This window comes from Trichosurus vulpecula, chromosome 2, assembly GCF_011100635.1.
Source record: "Trichosurus vulpecula isolate mTriVul1 chromosome 2, mTriVul1.pri, whole genome shotgun sequence".
Classification (NCBI taxonomy): domain Eukaryota; kingdom Metazoa; phylum Chordata; class Mammalia; order Diprotodontia; family Phalangeridae; genus Trichosurus; species Trichosurus vulpecula.
The window spans coordinates 408,083,125-408,101,025 of record NC_050574.1 but is presented as its reverse complement, the minus strand read 5'-3'; the positions used below and the strand labels follow the sequence as shown (position 1 = coordinate 408,101,025).

Sequence of the window (17,901 nt, the reverse complement as noted above, 5' to 3'; positions counted from 1 at the left end):
TGGGGTCACAAAGAGTCGAAAATGACTGAAAAAAATGACTAAACAACAACTATGTGACAGGCATCATGTTAAATATACATTCTTGAAATGCAAAGGACTGTGATGTCATGTTTACTATTCCTGACATACAACCTTTGATGAGTCTTCTTAGCAGTATGCTGTGTCCTATTATATGTTTCATTAACAGATGGTTCAAGTCATTTCCATTAAAACAATCTGAAAATCTGAGGTCCGAAGGTACCTCAGTGGCCCAAGAGGCAACATTGCAAAGTAAATAGATAGTGGACCAGCCTTGGAGTTAGGAAAACCTGGATTCTAAGCCCTGACTCTGACACATCCTGTTTGTATAACCCTGGGCAAATCCATCAGTATTCTATGAAACTCTAAGAATATTATGTTAGAATAATAATTGCTTATATTTATATAATGCTACCAAGTTTTTAAAGATTATATATATATATGTAATATATTTCTCATTTATTCATCAAAAATATCCTTAGGTTAGCATTAGCATCATTTATTTTTGAAGGTGAAGAAACTGAGGCTGAGAGAGGTTCAATGAATTGTCTGGGATTGCACGGCTCACAAGCGTCAGAAGCAGAATTAGAATTTGGGTCTTCTTGACTTCAGGTCTTGCTTTCTATTTACCTTTCTGTTGGTCAATATTGGTGCAGAGAATTTCCTCATCCAAGGAAGTTATAGGGTTCAGTCCCTATTCCTGTATCTAAGAACATTAAAAATATTTCATGGTCCAAATTCATTCATTCATTTACTAAACATTCTTTTGTTTGCCACAAATCTGCTATTACATTAATTATATTCCTGCTATGTAATACTGGTTGGTCTCCCTGATTGATGGTTGACAATTATCTTAATCATCTTCTAAGTAACATCTACTGCACATTTCAATGAAAGTTGACTCAAACCATCTCCATTCACCAAATAACAGAATCTCAGAGTTGGAAGGGAACTCTCAGGTGTGTCTAGCCCAACACCTAACAAGGACTCTCTTCTCACAGCATCCCCAGGAAGGGTGGCAGCCTCTGCTGACCTCTAATTATGGAGCATCCACTACCATTGAGGTGGACCATTTCCCTTTTGGATAGCTCTAATTGGAAAAAAAAGTTTTTTTCTTTTCCTTTACTAATAATAAATAGTAAATTTCCTTTAATAACAGTAAATTATCTGCCTCTTCTTCTTAAGAGGCAGAGTTGGTAAAATGGAAAGAACATATAACTTGCCATGCTGAATCTGGTGTTGCTAAGTCCAAGTTCAAATTCTAGCTCTGTTGCTTCCTCCCTATGTGATCTTGAAGAAGTCATTTAATTTTTCTGGGCCTTCGTTTCTTCATCTGTAAAACAAGCATCTACCAAGTGTCAGGCACTGCGCTAAGGACAAGAACCCTCGGAGACAGGTGCTGTTATTATCCCCATTTCACCACTGAAGCAACTGAGACAGAGTTAAGGGACTTGCCCAAGACCACTTGGCTGGTAAGTGTCTGAAACGAGACTGGAACTCATATCTTCTTGACTCTAGACTCATTGCTTTATCCCCTGCACCACCTACCTGCCTCGATCCAATAGACACTGAGGATACCTTCCAGCTATAAACTTATGATCCTATGAGAAGGTGAAGAGGATTTAGGGTAGAGCAATTAGGATGGTGACAAAATTGGAGACAATGGCATATGAAAACTAGCTGAAGATACAGGGAGCGCTGGAGACCTAGGGAAGATTTAGGGCAAAATAGTATTTTAAAGGCTGCCAGGTAAAGGGGAATTAGGTTTATGACCACAGAGTAAAAAATTAGGAGCACTGCATAGAAGATAAAGAGAGGCAGATTTTGGTTCCGTGTAATAAAAAGTTTACCAATAAGTAGAAAAAATAATCGGTTGCCTCACAAAGTAATGAATTGTCCCTCCATGAAGTCCTTCGTCCAAAGTCTGGGATGTTAGAGTGGATTCCTCTTAAGGTAGGGCCTGGATTAGATGCCTCTTTGTGGTTCCTTCCCACTCTGATTGTGGAATTCTATTGTCTTTAAGCATTTACGTGATTGAGAAACTTATAGCTTTAGACTCTTCTGAACTTTGCAAAGCTGGAGCTAAGATGACAGGCATAGGGCTTATACTCATAGGCTTTACAGCTGGAAAGGACCTATTCATAGTGGAATTACCTTCCAGAATTTTATGCTATGTCCATGCTGTGATGAAGCACTGGGGGTATGCCTTTAATAAATATATCTCAGAGAATGTGATATAGTGACCACATGAAGCATAAAGTAAAAAGAAAAGTGTAGACACAATCATATCTACTGAATGCGAGGAAGGTACCATACAAATGTGAGTTACTATTCTTACTATACCCGTGAAACGTACTCTTCTGCATCTTACCAAGAACAGAGATCTCTGCCCATATATTTCTTTAACTTTTGGTGTGCTTTCAGCCAGCTGTCTGAGGATAATGCTATCAGTAATTAGCTGATCTCTTTTCCTTACTGTGTCCCCTTCTCTAGCCTATAACAATTCCTTCAAAATAAATTGTAAGGTTGATTAAATTTTCACTTTTCTTCCTTGTTTAATTGGAAAGCAGCTCAAAATAAAAACCAAGATGATGTCAATGTCAAATTCTGCAAACAAAACAATATGGCTGGTCTAAAGGCAGTTTTCAAAGCTTCAGAGAGTATGTCAGAGCAAGGCATATTTACTCTCTGAAAATAAGAAGCAGAAATGCCTCTGTAAGACAGTTGCTACTGATGAAACTTGGCAGGCATGAAATAGGAACGTAGACATAGGTACCTGACAGAACAATTCTTACTTTCAAATTATTAAAGTTAAGATTTAAGATGCTGTAATTTTAAAGGATTTTTTTTCTCCTTTGGCTATTGTCTTCCCTCAGCCTGAAGAAAATATTATGACAACAATGCTCTTTTCCTTAAATTTCTCTGTAAACTGAAAATGTGAATTTGTGGAGAAGCCACATTTTTGCCTGACTTATGGAAAGGAAGATAATATGTGTGAATGTTACTGATAACCTGTTTAATTTTTAAATACAGACAGTTGAGAAATGTCAACACTCCTATTGCTCTAAATTATAATCAGTGTTGTGTCTGCCAAGCTAACACTTCTGAATAAATTAAAACCCTGCTTTGTGCAATGAGCATCTATTTCCAGGGACCACAGAGTTTGAGCTTTGTGATCAGCAGTTGAAATGTAGACAATAGATAGAGAATAGAGACCCCTTCTTGTTCTGCAGGGTGATACTCTTAATTTATGTAAATGCACTAGATTCAGCATGCAACTTATCCCTTTCCAACTCTCTAAAGGCAGAGCTGAGGCAGGGGCATGGGAAGATGAAGGGATTTCCTGGAAATTCCTGGAAGAAAGAATTTTTTTTTCTCCAAATATTCTTTTTTGAATTGAGACTTAAGTGCCTGGTTAGAACAGAAAATCAGTGAGCCCTTGTTCTCAGCCTTTGATTCCTCCTCATTCTTATCCTTGAACACATGGACTCCAAGAAGTAAATCAAAGTGACACAAGAAGATCCTGAGGACCATCACTTTTAAAGCTCAGAGAATGCCTGGGGGTGTGAACAGCTCTCTTTGAACACATGTGTTTTACAAGTGTGGAATGAGTATGTAGTGGGGCTCTCTCTGCCTTCTTTCACCCCTATATGAGTCTGCTGTGGACTTCTTATTATGGAATTTTTATTTGTGACTTGTCTCTCATCCATGAATCCAAGAAGCAAACTCCCATATTTCTAAGAAGCATAGGATTATTTATGTTCCTTAATTTTTTGGATTGTTCCCCTATTATAGTTGATTTGGGGATGACTACATAGGCAGATTTAAAAATGAGATTAGGATCACAAGAATACACTAAATTCATAAGATCATAGCTTTAAAATTGGAGGTCTTAAAGGTTATCTATTCCAATATCCTCTTTTTATGGTTAAGGAAAGTGAGGCCGAAAGAGGTCAGGAGGTTTGCTCAGGGTCAAACAAATATTAAGTAGCATATCTAGGACTCAGACTCAGGTCCTCTAAACCTATATTCATAGCTCTTTTCAATATACAATAGTAAAAAATAATCTTAAAAACAACTGGCCATATTTTCAGACATTTTCATGTTTTGAATGATTGAGACAGCAAGTTATATTTGAATCCAGTTTTTTACCTAGCTCAAATACTTTCTAGCTGAATGACTTTGGGCAAACCACCTAAATTCTTTAAGAGAAAGTTCCTTCATCTGTAAAATGGGGATATAATTACCTACACCACTGACATCACAGTTATCAAGAGAACAGTACTTTGATAAATTTAAAGAGGTCTATGAATGTGAGTTATTATCAGAGCCAACCTTGGTGGCACTCACTATTCACCCTCAATATAATGCAACTGAGTAGTGGTCATCTATCAAAGTGGTTCATGCCTTTAAGGATCTCTTGGTTTCTGGAAGAAATTAAGTCTTATTAAGAATATTGTATCTTATAGCAAAAAGACAAAAGTCACAAACGAAAGTATTTTACTGTCAACCATTAACTTCATTAGAACAGAACAGCATTTTAAAAATGTCTCCAAACGTTATTGATGATAGGTATTTTTTATGGTGAATGTGTTTTTAATGTGGAAATCAATATCCCTACAACAAACTCTTTTAATACAAGTCTTAAAATTAATATGGTGGTTCAGTACAAAGATTTCAAGAGTGAGAGGGCCTCATTTCAAAATCAGGCTCTACCATTTACTATTTGTGTGACCCTGAGAAGTCACTGAGCCTCTGTGTGCCTCAGTTTCCTCCTACGTAGTATGAGGACATTAAACTAGATTGATTCTTCTATGGTCCCTTCTAGCTCTAAAAGTGATGCTCCAAAGAAAAACCCCAAACTGGAGAGCAAACAGTTTCCACTGTTTATCCATCAGTAAAGAAAAATGGAGGATCTTCATTCAGAGGTAACCAAAGAACTGCCTTCTGAAGCTATCTGCCAACAAACTCATGATATCAGTTCCCTTTGTCTTCTCAAAGGGCTCCTGCCCTTAAATGAAATAAAATGTCAGTATTTAGAGAATCTTCAATCCTAGTTCTTTCTTCTAACTCCCAAGCCCACAAATAAGTATCTTGGTGTTTATGACATGCAAAACATTAGCATACTTAAAATAGCCAATTTCAAATCTTAAATTTTAAATTTAACAAAGTAAAAGCTGCTACTATACTGGTAAGAATGTGTCCTATGCTAATTTTAATGAGTTATATTTTGACAATATTCTTTTTAAGCCAAGAGCTCTTAACCTGGGGTATATTAATTTTGTTTAAAAAAACCATGTTTTGATAACTGTATTTAATATAATCTATTTCCTTTACAATCCTATATATTCTGTTTTATGTATTTAAAAACATTACTATGAAAAGAGATCCATAGATTTCACAAGGGAGCTGTGACAAAAATGGTTCAGAGATATCAAAGTGTCCAAAAGGATTTGTTTTCTTAATCTTTTCATACCTCATGAGGGAAATTCTATAATCAGTTATTTCCACAGCAATAGAATATGTACCTGGTGATTTTTACACAGTCCTTTAACAATTCTGGCAATCTTGAAAAGAGAATTATACTTGGGTGGGTCTTTATTAGTCAATCCTTTGCAATTTATGGGTTGTCATCACCTGCTAGATATTTTCCTGAAGATTCAAAACCTCATTATGTATCTTGCACTCATATAAACAGTGGTTTGTAATGGAAACTATTTCATTCTTTCACTGTCTGGATCTGCTTGAATAACAAAATTGTTCATTAGGCTAGGGTGACTGAATATCAGTCCCTGCCAAGAGACCCTGGAAAATACTGTCAGCCTGCAACTTCACTTCTTACGGGTAGCTAAACAGCAAAATTTTAAGAGCAAAAAAGGTATCTGGCCATACCCCAAAATAATACCAATTTTTTTATTCTGAGGCAATACTCAAATTCTCATATTCTTTTGTTAAACTTAATGATGCCTCATTTTTCAAAGTATTATAATAGCTCATGTTTCTATAATGAGAAAGTAGAGTTCATATTTAGGTAGCACTTCAAGGTTTTATGTCAAGACCTTTTCTCACAATAATCACGAGCTAGTAGTGTAAATATTATACCCATTTCACAGATGAAAAAACTGTAGTCTCAAAGAGTTTTAGATGATTTATGCAGGATCATACTTTTCGTTAAGTGGCAGTCATCTGTTTCTAAATACAGTATTCTCACTATAGCAGGGTACTTAGCGAATTAAGAACAGTTTTTACAAATCCTACCACTTTGAAATATGATACTTAATTTACAATGTAGTTCAATAGGAGCTTGTAAGTGTTTCATGTAAAATCAAAGAAAACAAAAACAGCCAAAAAACCATTTGAAATGTTCAAAATGATACTTGAAATAAGGAAGAACTCCAACGAAAATAAAACCAAATATGTCGCTTGAGTTTATAACTGTTTTAACCTGTTGGGGATTCAGAAATGAAAAATACTGCCTGAATATTTAAAGCATGTTCACAAATCAAAATAAATGCTATGTGGGTAAGTAGTTGTAAAATGAATTTTCTGTTCAGCTGTAACACCCCTTTGATCATATTCCCCCATGGATAGACTGAATGACCTTTCCAGTTTGCTTTCAGTCCTATTAGTCTGTGAAGTGTGTCTTCGCTGAGATACCTACTCAGGAAATTAGTTTTTAAAAAAACATTACTCCCCTTCACCTAAGCAATGCCCTCTGTATATAACCTTCACTTCCAAGAAAAGACAAAAAGATTGGAACGGAACTAGGAGTACTGACAGGAAACAGAGTGGAGACAATAGGTCAAAAGAGCTCCCAAACTCACTGGAGAACAGAGAATCAAGGAGCAAAGTATTTGAGCTGTGTGAAACAAGGGAGGCAGGGTCTCATACAATCTTTTATTTTTCAGAAAAGCTGGAGGCTGGTTTACCTCCATTATGCTGAAAGTCCATTCAGAGGCTTAACCCTTCAGGGAGAGGGTAGAAACAGAGTCAGGGGCAGTGGTTTCATTTAGAGTGGGGAGGGGAAAACAAGACAATTTCAAAAGTGGTTGCAACTTGAAAAAATACTTCCAAACTTTAATCAGGGTTACAAAATAGTTCATTATTATGCTGATAACAACTCAGTATACTATTTTGTGCCATGGGCAATGAAAAAAGGAATCTGGCCCAATAATAAAAGGTAGAGAGTTAGAAAATTTTGAGTGTTATGGTGATGGCGAAGAGGCAATCACAATATCTCACTGATACCCACAAGCTCCAATGGGGACAAATTAGAACCATGGATCTCTGTGCTCTAAAGTTCAAAGGTGACATCATAATCTTACATTGCCACAGGATCAAGTCACCAGGGTTAAGACCAATGCGATTAAACTCTCATCTGCTAGGTAGTTTGTCTAAAGAGAGCAATAAATAAACTGGAGCTGTGGCCTCAGAGTATCCATCAGCAAATGCCATGGTGATAATCACCATGACTGCCAGGTGCCAATGAGAGAAGTCTATAGGTTATGCTAAAGGATACTGAGATTGAGCTCTTAACAGTGTGCCCTTCCCTGTCAGATGACAGATGGTGCTACGCTGCCTGAGCTGGAGGCCTGCACTCAATAATGTACAGGCAACATCTCCCTTACCCCCAGCAACTTCCCAACCACCTGGAAGTTTGGCTGGCGACCAGACGAAAAGGTGATTTTTCAAGGCCTAGTCACGAAAACCCTGAGATCTAAGTCAATATTTAAAAGAGATTTGCCATTTAATGAACTTGTGGTTTGACAGTCCCCTTGACTCCCTACTTTCACCCCTGAGTAACAGTAATGACCAAACTTAGCCCTGGCCAAACTTAGTTCTCGAAATTAGTCCTGTATCCTCCTTCATGGAAGCATAGTGGGGAACTAGGACGAGCAAAGTGTCACATATACTATCCAACCTGTTTAAAAATATTTGTTTTTGAAATGTCACAGCTAGGACAATTTTATCACAGTAGACCATCAGAGCAGGCCTGCGCAACATATGGCTGGCTGCCAAAGGATTTCGGGCAGCCGGCGAAAAATGTAGGGCTGCCACTGAACATTCTCCTGTTTGTCATGTGACTCTGGGCAACCAGCCATCATCAGTCTGTCTCAAGTCTAACCCATCTGTGGCCCCAAGAAGTTTAGCCTATTTTCATTCTGGCCCCCACCTACTGCCAAGTTGTGCAAGTCTGCGTTAGAGAGTACTAAGCAACAGGTTCTGTGTGAGAGTACAATTTAACCCTTAGGAAGAGTCCAGAGATGGAGAAACAGAAGAGAGTCAGATCATGTCTGATGATCTATCTTGGGGGAAAGATACAGATTTTGGCTGAAGAATCCCACATCAATCATATGACACTGGCTCCCACTCCATTGTCAGGCATGTTTACATGCAATATAAATGTGTGTATATATGTCACATTTTAATGTATGTGTTAAAGTATGTATAAAGATTATACTACATTCATAATTATTGAAGATAGGAAGCTCCTTCCATTTTTTATTGTTCACTTACATTTTTTTTCTTTTTAAGATCCAGAACTTACTGTTCTAATCCTGAGCAAGAGCTGATTTATGATTCCTTCATCTATTTCTATTAATAGACTGGGGTTTTAAATAAAAGCTGATTGCATGCAAATTTCACATAATAGACTGTGACTGTGATGGCTCTAACAGCACACACTGATGATAAATAAAAGGCTACCACTGCTTCCCCCTTACACCCACCTCTCTCCTTAATAGGTGTTTGGTAAATGTCATTCTATTTCTAAAGAAAGAAAAACTGTGAGGGAGCACATTAAAAAGAAAAATATGTATTATACATTCCAATTTAAAGTAGAATGTTCGTGCTTTACCCTCCCAACCCAACAAATATTTTACAATTCAATACAGTTAAGAGATATTTAATCTGACTTGGGAATCCAAATTATTAATCTTCATGCAATTGTGATAGAATTAATGTGGGAATGTATTATGATGCAATGATATGGCACACTAGGAAACAATACAGCATACCGTATACCTGGCTTGGTCTCTTCTTAATTGTCATTCACAGCTGTCTTCTTTCCCCAAACATTTTAAGGGCAACCTTTCGGTGATACTTTTCTCATTATAGCCCTTCTCAAGACCACTTTTCTTCTTTAGGGATATATAGGTATAAGCAAATTGTAAACTCATTTGTTTACTCTTAAGATACAAGTTAGGGCTACATAGTAAATCACCAATTAATACAATGATTTTTTTTAAAAAGTATGCAATAGCTACAAGCATACCAGTGCTAAAGTAAACCTGTTCCCCAAATGGACCTGTTGAAGTATCTTTTATTTTAGGTCCATCCAAAAGCAATGTCAAGGCAATCATATTGCTAAATACTACCTTGACACTGTTTGCAATGTCATGTAAATTTTAGTTAGTATATTGCTGTTGTCGTTTTTATTGTTGTTATACCACCATCATCATGAGGGAGAAATAATCAGAATGGTGTAGATTATGTCTTTATATTCATCAGTTTTTAGGTAATTGCTCAGCTCTAGATCCTATTTTCAATAAAAGACTTTCTTATGCTGAATTGTCTGATAGAAAAGATGAAGTGGTCATGTGGTGAGGGTAAAAGATGACAGCTGGATATCAAGAGTACTCCACTGGTATCCTTGTGACATCAGGAGAAATCAAGGCCTCTAGAATCAGAGGTGCCCAAACTTATCTGGCCCACTGTCCTCTTTTAAAAAAAGAATATTAGTCAGCACATCCTTGGAAATCTGCTTTCTTAAACACTTTAACAGGTTTTTTTTTTAATTTGCATCACTTCAAAAAAAATATAAAATACATTTCTTTAAAATGATGCATCTTGGGGCAGCTAGGTGGTGCAGTGAGTAGAGCACCAGCCCTGGAGTCAGGAGGACCTGAGTTCAAATCCAACCTCAGACACCTGACACATTTACTAGCTGTGTGACCTTGGGCAAGTCACTTAACCCCAATTGCCCTGTCTTCCTCCCTGCAAAAAAAACAAAAACAAAAAACGATGCGTCTTAAATTTAATAATTTTTTGTAAATTTGTGGGTTTTTTCCTACGCTGAAATTTTGATGACCCAATATTGCATCGTGTAACCATATAATATAGTATTGTAAACAAGTCATTACATGCACATATTCCTGCCAATGCAGGCTGGACTTACCAACAATAAAAGCCATGCTCAATTGCCAATACTTGTTTGTTAAGACCAGTTGGTGGACTTGACCACTGATGGTTATAACTTGCATTTTGTGTGTTTATTTGGAAAACAATGTAATCACTATGACTTTAACTCTGTTTCATAAAAGTTGAAACATGTATGGAACCTTTTTCAAAATTTTCTTATATTCTCTTCTTTCCTTATTTTTTTTCTCTTTTTCTTTTTGAGAGGAGAAGGCAGGGCAACTGGAGTTAAGTGACTTGCCCAAGGACACACAGCTAGTAAGCGTGTCAAGTGTCTGAGGCCAGATTTGAACTCAGTTCCTTCTGACTCCAGGGCCGGTACTCTACTCACTGTGCCACCTAGCTGCCCCTCTTCTTTCCTTATTTTTATTCAACCCCCCCAATTGCACCCGAGGCTACTACCACGCCCCTAGATCACTCTAGCATCCCCCTTAGGGGTGGTATAGCCCACTTTGGGAACCTATGCTAGCATGTTGGGTAGGGAGATCCCCTGTGGTGAACGTATGGAAGGACATAGATAAGAGTCCTACAAGATGGGTGCAAGTGCATGGGTTGCAATTTGTACAACTAAAGGAAAGTTCCAAATGGGTGAAATGATAGATCCATTTGAGTATACTGCACTGGATAATATGCAGCTCATAATAAACATGGTTCCTCTCTCATTTACTCTGGAAGGACCTTCTTGGAAAGATGGTTTTTTTCACAGACCACTAGAAGCTGATTAGCTGAGAAAGCAAGAAAACCATCTACGGAAATGGAAGTAATGATTTATAAGGGAAAGACTGTATGGCTATGTAATACCAATTTATACATATCACATAATTATCTAATGTAGAATTTTCAAACTTAAGTGATATTTCTATTTTTATATGACAATTAATAAGATAATACACACGTCGTTTTAACGAAATTAGAAAGTAAAGTCAAAGATTAAGATATGCTATCACTTGAAGTGTTGTTCGTGGGCTAATAATATCAGTTTGGTCCCATATAGGCATATTCAAATCTAAAAAAAGTTGTGTCTCTGTGTCTCTATATAAAAATTTATTAAAAAGAGAAGTCCTTACTCATATTGTAAAAGTATTGCTTGCTCCTAAAGAGGAATGATCTGAAGGTTCCTTTAAATGGCAAGAACACTGATGTATTGAAAATAGAATTTGATTTACAAAGAACTTCCTAAGAAAACATCTAATGTACAAAGCCAAGTACCATATTAGTTTGTGTAAAGACTCTATGTATAATAATTTCTTATGAATTTTGGGGAATATCCAGTCGCTACATTTATTGCTATTCATCATTTAGAATCATCTCTCTTACTTCTTGTTGTTATGAGAACATGAGATAGATTCTAATTCTACTGCTAATGAAATCATAATATGATTTTCATGAAGCCAAAATATTTAGTCTTCAGTCAATATGTTTAAAAAAAAAACAACCAAGTGTAGGTAATATGGCAGGTTGGACAGAAGAATGACTTAGAAATGTGTGGGTTATACTCCAGTCTCTGATACAAACTGACCAAGTGACAGTGGGGAAATGATTTAACCTCCCAGTACCTCGAAGCAACTCTTAAGACTATAAGTTATAGATGGCAATTTGTGTCAGTGGAGTGATTTTTTTGTGTCAAGGCTTCCCCACAGTGATTAAATTCTTTGTTCATACCTCCATCCTCTCCATCCCCAAATTAAAACATAGCTTGGTCAACCTGGGTGTCTGGCATATGATGAAATTTTGGACTGAATTGACTGGACAACATGGCTTCCTGCAGGGACAGCCTGAAACACATTCAGTCAACCAATAAGCATTTATTGAGTGCCTATTACGTAGCACGTATTGTGTCAGGTGACGGGAAGAATAAAAAAGTGAAACAGTCTTTACTCAAAGATCTTAAATTCTACAGTATTAGGCAGATAGAGAGTATAGTACTTTAACTAGAGAGCAGGTAAATGGCCAAACTGAAACTGGAAATGCTGAGTCTTTTGATTTTCTACTTCGCTGCACAAACCATTGAACTATATGTAATTTTACGGTGTTTTTAACAACCATTTGGAGAAACCAAAAAACAAAACTCAAACATGAACTTGCTATTAAGTAAAGCCATGTTCCTTTTCACTGAGCCAAATACACTGGAGAAAAACCTCTCTCCATTCAAATTCAAAATTGGAATTTTTATCAAAGGAAGGACATTGACCAAGGCTCCCTTTTGTCATCTTTGCTTAGTGAGAAGCAGAAAGGATAGTGAAGAGCAGAGAATCACTAGCTTCAGAGCAGAACACTAAATTGTTACTATAAATAGCAAATTTATTCCAACTGGCACAGAAATAAGGTACAGTTAAGGAACAATTACCTTAACAGACCTGCCAAGGCTAGAGTCAGCTTTACAGGCCAAAGAATATATTGTTTCTAAACATTTGAACCCCAGCGAACTCACTTGGCTAATAATGAGGTTTTGTTTCCATTTAATTGTTAAGAGAGTATCTAATAGTAAGTGCTAATGATTTGGCTCCATTCCTCCATTAATCTTTGACTACGACCCCATAAATATTATATAACACAGTTTTGTATAGACACAGATTTATCTCTGGTGATGTAGCAATTAGCTTTTCCCTACTATTCACATGTATATTTAGTCTGCTTAGGGGGTGTTGGGATTTTGTTGTTGTTGTTCTGGACTTGTTCTTTCAATGGTATGAGGAACTCTGCTGAGGAAATTTCCTTAATTGATGCAGATCAGCAATAGCCCTGCACTTGTAGTCTTTTTAAAGAGTTAGTTGGCTTGGGTGCCAAGGGAATCAATGACTTGCCCAAGATTACCTGGCTAATATGTGTCAAAGGTGGGATGCAGACAGCTCACGTTCTTATCAAACAACCTGCCATTCAGCTTAAGCATCTGCTTTTCTTGGTAGAGCTGCAGATAGAATGCTAGACCTGGAATCCAAGAAGACCTGTGCTCACTTATTAGCTCTGAAATCCTGGGCAAGCCATTTAGCCTCTGTCAGCACATTTTGTCATCTGTAAATTGAGAGGGCCTTTGGGTCTCTTCTCCCTCTAAACCTCTGATTCTCATATAGATTTTTTTGGGGGGTAGCATTTTGGAATTTGCTAGGAGTCTCAAAGAAAAGACAACAAAACTGTATGAACCACTTTGAAAATACACATTGAAGAACTACATCAGGTGACATACCAATACTCCAGTCCATTTCCTCCACAGCATCCCCATACATGCCATGTTTGCTCTTGCCCACAAACTCCTTGGCAGAAAAAAGTGCGGTGTGGACATGAATGTAGGATAAGAAAAGAAGGAAGGGTGTCCCAGTATTCCTAAAAAAGAGAAACACATTTGTTAAAGGTAGAAGCACATTTGATAAAGATATGGTTGGGGAAAAAGTTAAAAAGAAATATATGATGATGTTGCAAAATACCTTTAAAGAAGGAAATCATATAAGGTACCTAAAATTTAACTTTTATTTCTTAATTATGAATAAACTGAAGTACCAAATGTGACTACCCTAAAAATCACACAGGGCAAGTAGAAGTATAGTGAAAACTTCTTGGTTTACAATATTCTATTCTCCCCACTGTACGGTATCTAACTATGCAAGGAAACATGCTAAAATTAGCAGTTCCTTGTTGGTAGAGACTTGGGGACGGAGGTGAGTAATGAAATGATACTACTTGTTCAAGCTAGTAACTTGATAATACTATATTTTCCTTTACCTTCTTGAAAGGTACAAAGACTATACTTCCTGTCCATTTCCCCTCGACTTTCACTAGAAAAAACTCCCAAATTTTTGGCTCTCTTGAAATTTTGTTGAATATAATATTGACTGAAATAGGGAATAAGGAAATGTTGGTTTTTCAAATGAGAGTTTTTCCCCCTTTAATGGTATTGAACTTGTGCCTACTTTTATATTATTAAAATATACAAAATTTTAGCAAATGTATTAATTGCCAAAGTTTGAATATTTCTTCAGGTACTCAAAATTCAATTAAGTTCCATTAAACAAATATTTATCAGCAGCGTATATCATGAATGACACTGCTTATCTGCTGGGGAATTATAAAGAAGTGAAAAAAGCCAATCACTGTCCATAAAGAATTTATAGTCAATTCAAAGTCGAGGTCCAACACTTACTAGTTATATACCCACAAACAAATCCCTAAATGACTCTGGGCCTCAGTTGTCTCAAGTGTCAAATGGGAAGGGGGAGTAATACACTATTTACCTCACAAAGTTATTTAAAGAGAGTGCTTTATAAATTATAAAATGCTTTATGCAGGTGAACTTTTCTTACTATTATTGTTGAGATAAGTTACACAATTAGAACCATAAAATAATAGAATCTGAGAATAAAAAGGGAACTGATGCCTCTTCTAATCCAAACTCCATCAATTGATAAACATTATTATTATATTATAATATAACAATTATGTATTTATTACATAAATATATAATGTATATTATATTATGTATTATATTAATATATTATAATTATAATAATACAATAAATATAATATAGTAACTTAATATAATATTATTATATTATATTAAGGGCCTATTATATGCCAGGCACTCTGTTCAACAGTGCAAATGACAAATGAACTCTTCCTAAAGACCTCCAGTGACCGACCCATTACTTCCTAATCTACCTAGTCCATTTTTTGATACCTCTAGCTCTTAGAAAGTGTTTTTCTTTGACTGGAATCATGATTTAATTCCCTATAACACCCACCTTGGACTGACTTCATAAGATAGTGGAGGATTAAAGGGCCTGGCATACCATGGTCCATGGGGTCATGTAGAGTCAGACACCACTGAATGACTAAACAACAACAAACACCTATCTATCCCTTTCAATTCTTACCTCTAGGGCCAGGAAGAGAAAATTTAATCTTTTTTTTCCATATCACAGTTCTTCAAAATACCTGAAAACTATTTTCCTGTCAAGTTTCCTCTTTTCCAATTTAAGCATACCCTTCTTTAAATTTATCTTCACATGGTAAGGTTTCTAATCCCTTTGCTACCTTGCTTGATATCCAGTGGACAGCCTTTATAACAATGTCCCTTCCAAAATGTGGCTCCCAGTACTAGGTACAATACTCTATGTTTCATTTGAACAAAGCAAAATATACTGAAGAGTTATTCTGCATAATGGTCTTCTATTAAATCAATCCATGGTCTCATTAGGTCAGTGTTTTCTTTTCTTTCTTCCTTTTTTGGCACCCCACCCCAATGCTGATTTATGTGGAATTTGAAATCCCCTGAAGCCCCACACCATTTTTTTCCCTATACAGATTGCTTTTGAATTACGACTATGCCATCCTATATTTATGTATTATTTTTTTTTAATCTGGAGAAGACTGGTTATGGTAGGAAAGTCTATTCTTCTCTAAGAGGCTGGAGCATGGAGAAGGAAATACCCTCTGACTTTGACATCCAGGGTTCTCCAGGAATCTGTAACACTCAAGGCTTTACAGTTTGCTTGGTAGAAATAAGGGGCACTTGTGCCCTTTTCAAAAGAGACTTTTTTGGAGGGGGGGAAGGCAGGGCAATTGGGGTCAAGTGACTTGCCCAAGGTCGCACAGCTAGTAAGCATGTCAAGTGTCTGAGGCCGGATTTGAACTCAGGTCCTCCTGACTCCAGGGCCAGTGCTCTACTCACTATGCCATCTAGCTGCCCCTGAAAGAGACTTTTCAAGGATAAAATGCTCAAGAAACGTTGACAATGTATGACTTAAATTTTCCAAACTGCATGTTATCTACCAGATGTAGAAAGAGGAAGCATCTTGAAAGCTAAAGAGAGATAAAGAATCAATCATCCAAGTCCACCTAGATAAAAGGCACGCTTCTGTCCCAAGGTATAGTAATGCACTCAGCTTGAAACTGGGACCTGGGACTAACCTTGATTGCAAGTGAGTGTTAAACTGATCTAAATGATAATATTGTTGGCTCCAGATCATGTTTCCCATCTATTCGATTCAGACATTTTAGAACATTAGACCATCTTTCTTGATGCCCACATGAATAACATGCCCCCCAACCAATTTCTATGTTTTGCTCTGAGAACAGTAATATCAATTACTAATTTTGGAAAGAGCAGGATGATGGACTGTCCTGTGGCTTCACTTACCATTCCTGTGACTCTCCGGACAAAAACTTGTTCCCTGACCACCTTACACTTCACTATGCATGTTTCCTCTCCCTTAAGAATGAAAACTCCTTTGAGAAACAGATTCATCTTTGTAAGCCTAGAGCCTGGTGTTGTGTCTGACACAAACTAGTTGCTCAACAAATGCTTTATTCATTCATTCATCAGTTCCTTCATTCATTCATGTGCCAGATTTTACATTATCTTATTCAACTATAATGGTGCTGTGACAGATATAAGGAGCAGGGAAGAGTACTTCTGTTGGGGAATAAAAATCATAGTAGACTTCGTGGCAGATGTTGTGAGCCGGGACTTTGCATACTGGCAGAAGTTCAGGGGAAATAAATGGAATAGAGGTAAAGTTGAAGGGAAAATATTCTAAGCATAGGGAACAGCTCAAGGAAAGGCATGAGGTAAAGAAGGATAAGAACTAGGTAACTACTTTCCAGTTACAGCATAAAATAAATGAAAGATAGAATTATAAGACAAGGCTAGAAAAGTCAGCTGGAAACAAACTTCAAAAGCACTCAAATTCTAGGCCAAAGGGATGAGACTTTATTGAGTAGAGAGCTATGAAAGGTTTCTGAGGGGAGAACAACATGGTCAGAGTTGTGCAAGATCAGCAACAATGAAATGGATAGGTTGAATGAATGAACAAATGGAAACAAGATCACTTTACGGACTTTAGCAACAGGCTAGGCAAAGGGTTTAGACTAGGGAGGTCGCAATAGGAAGGAAGAGTTTTGAGGATTCTTGTATGTATCTCCTAGTCTCTTCAAAGGTGCTCAATAAATCATATACATTCTTTTTGTATCTAGTTGACATTTGGGAACTGCACCTATTACTGCATTTCAGCAATGCATAATAGGTTCGATTTTCACCTTTGAACATGAAAGAGTACCTGCAATTCTTTTTCCTTCTTTATGCTTTCTTGATCATTTCCTATCTAGCTGAAGGAGAGAATAATTTGACAGGATACTGGCAGTCTTCCTGGATGTGGAGAGTTAATATGCATGTCTATTTCACAATTCAAGTAATTGCATGTTTCAGGAGTTGTATGTGGGAGCCTGTGGTCCAGAGAATAGAAACAGGATCTGAAACCAGTCTGCTTCCATTCCGTTCCTCCCCAGGTAAAGCTCTGATATCTCTGTGTAGCAGGGAGATTTTATGGTCTCCTATTTGGGGTTACAGTACTCACTGTGTACAGAGGCTTTTTAAAAAAATTGGTCCACAGTTGGTGTTCCAGGAGTTACTATTTAAATGATCATTAACCTCATTTATTCCCACTCCTAGTATATACCTTCTTCCTATTAGGTACCAAGATATGAATTCCCAGACATTTTGAAGGTGTAATAGCCTATTTAATTAGAAAATTATATTTATGGAGTATGTGTTATGTTAGTGCCAAGTGTAGTGGAGTCTTACTCTAAGGCTCAAAAAGCTTACATTCTAGAAAGGAATCATTCAACAAATATTTAGAAAGTATTCTCTACCTGCACTGCACTGTGGTAGGGATAAGAGAGGTAAATAAGTCATAA

The 17,901-nt window shown here is 36.9% G+C and overlaps 1 protein-coding gene across 3 annotated transcripts in view; it reads right to left on the bottom strand.

Annotated features, from left to right (window-relative positions):
- STS (steroid sulfatase) overlaps positions 1-17,901 on the bottom strand; it is a 203,469-nt gene that overhangs the window by 73,263 nt on the left and 112,305 nt on the right. For all 3 annotated transcript variants that reach the window (XM_036744807.1, XM_036744808.1, XM_036744806.1), the window contains exon 6: positions 13,400-13,536. In XM_036744807.1, the coding sequence (XP_036600702.1) occupies positions 13,400-13,536 (137 nt within the window). The remainder of the gene's footprint in view (positions 1-13,399; positions 13,537-17,901) is intronic.